We start from the raw sequence: 3304 nt of genomic DNA on the forward strand, positions 1-3304 counted from the left end.
TCGTATGATATAATAAATGGACCTCACTCAGTTACTTATACGATACAATAAGTGGACCTCACTAAGATACTCGTATGATATAATAAATGGACCTCACTCAGTTACTTATACGATACAATAAGTGGACCTCACTAAGTTACTCATATGATATAATAAATGGACTCCACCAGAAGAGAACAGTAAAAGATGAAGTTTGCCATTCAAGGGTTATAACAGCTTTTTGGAATTTTCCCGTTTCACCAACACTTAATTCAATTTAATATTCTACAAATAACAATATGACAAAATTTTCTATGGAACAGATCTAATCCTAATTCATCCAGTATGTTTTCTGACGTATTTACTATGGAAGTTATGGAATCATGAAATTTCTAACTTGATTTCTTGCTACCTAGGTTAATATTTTTCTTCCATATTTTTAATTTACTGGTATAATGTAACTCAGTGGACCTACCTTTTACTCTGGAAGTCATGTTCTACACAGAAGGGGTGCTGTAGAGTCCACTTGACTAGTTGCTCAATCCCTACTATATCTGTCTCGTTGGTATCAGACAACAGAGAGACTGCATTCATTGGTTCAGATATCTGAAACTACAATAATGTCCAAGTTTTAACAAAACATTGATTCAGATACATCATGAAACTACAATAATGTCCAAGTTTTAACAAAACACTGGTTCAGATACATGAAAGTACAATAATGCCCAAGTTTTAACAAAACACTGGTTCAGATACATGAAACTACAATAATGTCCAAGTTTTAACAAAACACTGATTCAGATACATGAAACTACAATAATGTCCAAGTTTTAACAAAACACTGATTCAGATACATGAAACTACAATAATGTCCAAGTTTTAACAAAACACTGGTTCAGATACATAGTGTTTTGTTAAAACTTGGACATTATTGTAGTTTCGGTTCAGATACATGAAACTACAATAATGTCCAAGTTTTAACAAAACACTGGTTCAGATACATAAAACTACAATAATGTCCAAGTTTTAACAAAACACTGGTTCAGATACATGAAACTACAATAATGTCCAAGTTTTAACAAAACACTGGTTCAGATATATAAACTACAATAATGTCCAAGTTCTAACAAAACACTGGTTCAGATATCTGGTTGAGACATCTGAAACTAAAAACATAAATATATCAAAATACTGAGATAGCTATCTAAAGTGTTACGCATAAAATTAAAGTTTTTTATTAAAAACTTTCTTCTTAATAGAAGTCTTTTCAAACTGATTCTTAATTGTTGCTCAAAATTACAGAACTGTAGTAAAAACATGAAGATTATAAATAACTAACAATCAACATCCTAGACAAGGTCCTAATATCAAGCACAACATTTATTTTACAGCTGATAGGGATAACACTGAAACCAACATAAGCCCAAAACTGTGATAAAATAAATAACACCTCAAACATAACACCCGTTGAATGTAATTTATTATGTTAATTACCTGCTGTTTTGGTACAGTAGACACAAGTGTGTTGACATTTTCTATCAACAGATGGTGCTGTCCCATGATCACTTGGGTGGAATCTTCATGCTGAACCTCTGCCTTCAAAAATATAAAACACATTTGTTAAAAAAAAATATACCACAAAAAATTACATTGTAATGATTTATAATTACTCTTTTAATAGTAATGTCACAGAATTTACTTTATGTAAAACAGTTTTCAAAGAGTCCTTCTGGCACTTTTTCAAAAGGCAGGACAGAAGAAGGAACAATACATAATACATTATACATTTACAAGATTACTTTTTAGACATGGCATAGTGGCTCATTGAACAGCTCTGAGTTTTCCACTTCTTTTTTCAAGTACAAACTTTTAGCTTATAGCTCTGTCATTTCTTGACTGATTTGATATCTAATTATAGTTTTGAACACAGGAGGTCAAACCCTTTCGATTGATGTACTTGACCATACCCGTGGTCTCATAGGTTAATTTACTCTTATCCTACCTAAAAGAATTTCAAGTTTCGTGGCTACAGAGGATTCCCTCTTGTTTTGTATTTGAATTATATTCATATAACCTAAGGACAACAAGGGACCTGACCTGTTGGTCCATCAAATCCACTATAATAAACTCTAAAATAAACTAAAACACTCAAAGCCAGCTCTTATCATATAATCTAAGGACAACAAGGGACATGACCTGTTGGTCCATCAAATCCACTATAATAAACTCTAAAATAAAGTAAAACACTCAAAGCCAGCTCTTATCATTCAACTATTTATCCAGCCTTCACTTAAACTTCCTTAAATTAACTGCATCTAAAGACAACCCATTCCAGGGATCAACCACTCTGTTAGAAAAATAAAACTTTCTTAGCTGAAGATTACTTTTAGTGTGCCAACATTTATGTCCTCTAGCCCTACCACTCTCACTATTAAGTACATAAAAACATCAATATTATAAATTCCTTTTACAGTCTCAATTATCTCAGTCAGATCCAGTCTCTTCTGTTGAGGAGAAAACAATTACAGAATGTTTCACAAACAGGGTTTCCCCAGAAAAGGCATCATGTATCAATTATATAATTACAGAGATCTTAACCCATCCTCGTACAACAACCTTTCCATCCCAGATATCACTCTAGTAGACCTATTCTAAACCCTTTCCAACATTTCAACGTCCTTTGGTGAGGAGCCCGAGACTGAACACAATTATTTGAAATAAGCTGTAATTATTTCAGTCCTTATACCTTCTTTGAATAGAAACCCGTAATTATTATGTTATTTCTACTAGATTTCTTGAAGTTTCTTTCTCTCTAAATATATATAAAAAGTCAACTGTGCTTTATAAAAATGCCTTGCATGTGCTAATGTATTGCATTAGCAAGAAGCAAACCATGAGTGACATGTTTAGCATTAATAATATTTGGTTTACAGCATATTATCAATAACTGCCTATGTAATGCCACCATGAATAAAGTTATGACCTTTCAGAGGTAGGAGCATTAGCAAGAAGCAAACCATGAGTGACATGTTTAGCATTTATAATATTTGGTTTACAGCATATTATCAATAACTGCCTATGTAATGCCACCATGAATAAAGTTATGACCTTTCAGAGGTAGGAGCATTAGCAAGAAGCAAACCATGAGTGACATGTTTAGCATTTATAATATTTGGTTTACAGCATATTATCAATAACTGCCTATGTAATGCCACCATGAATAAAGTTATGACTGTAGCCCTTTCAGAGGTAGGAGCATTAGCAAGAAGCAAACCATGAGTGACATGTTTAGCATTTATAATATTTGGTTTACAGCATATTATCA

At 32.5% G+C, this 3304-nt stretch overlaps 1 protein-coding gene across 1 annotated transcript in view; it reads right to left on the reverse strand.

Moving 5' to 3' along the window:
* The window catches only part of LOC111083899 (trafficking protein particle complex subunit 8-like), an 11399-nt gene that overhangs the window by 3461 nt on the left and 4634 nt on the right, over window positions 1–3304 (reverse strand). The window contains exons 3-4 of the mRNA XM_022380626.1: window positions 1474–1575; window positions 455–591 (exon numbers count right to left, since the gene is read on the reverse strand). Of these exons, the coding sequence (XP_022236334.1) occupies window positions 455–591; window positions 1474–1575 (239 nt within the window). The remainder of the gene's footprint in view (window positions 1–454; window positions 592–1473; window positions 1576–3304) is intronic.

This window comes from Limulus polyphemus, unplaced genomic scaffold (genome assembly GCF_000517525.1).
Source record: "Limulus polyphemus unplaced genomic scaffold, Limulus_polyphemus-2.1.2 Scaffold11962, whole genome shotgun sequence".
Lineage (NCBI taxonomy): Eukaryota > Metazoa > Arthropoda > Merostomata > Xiphosura > Limulidae > Limulus > Limulus polyphemus.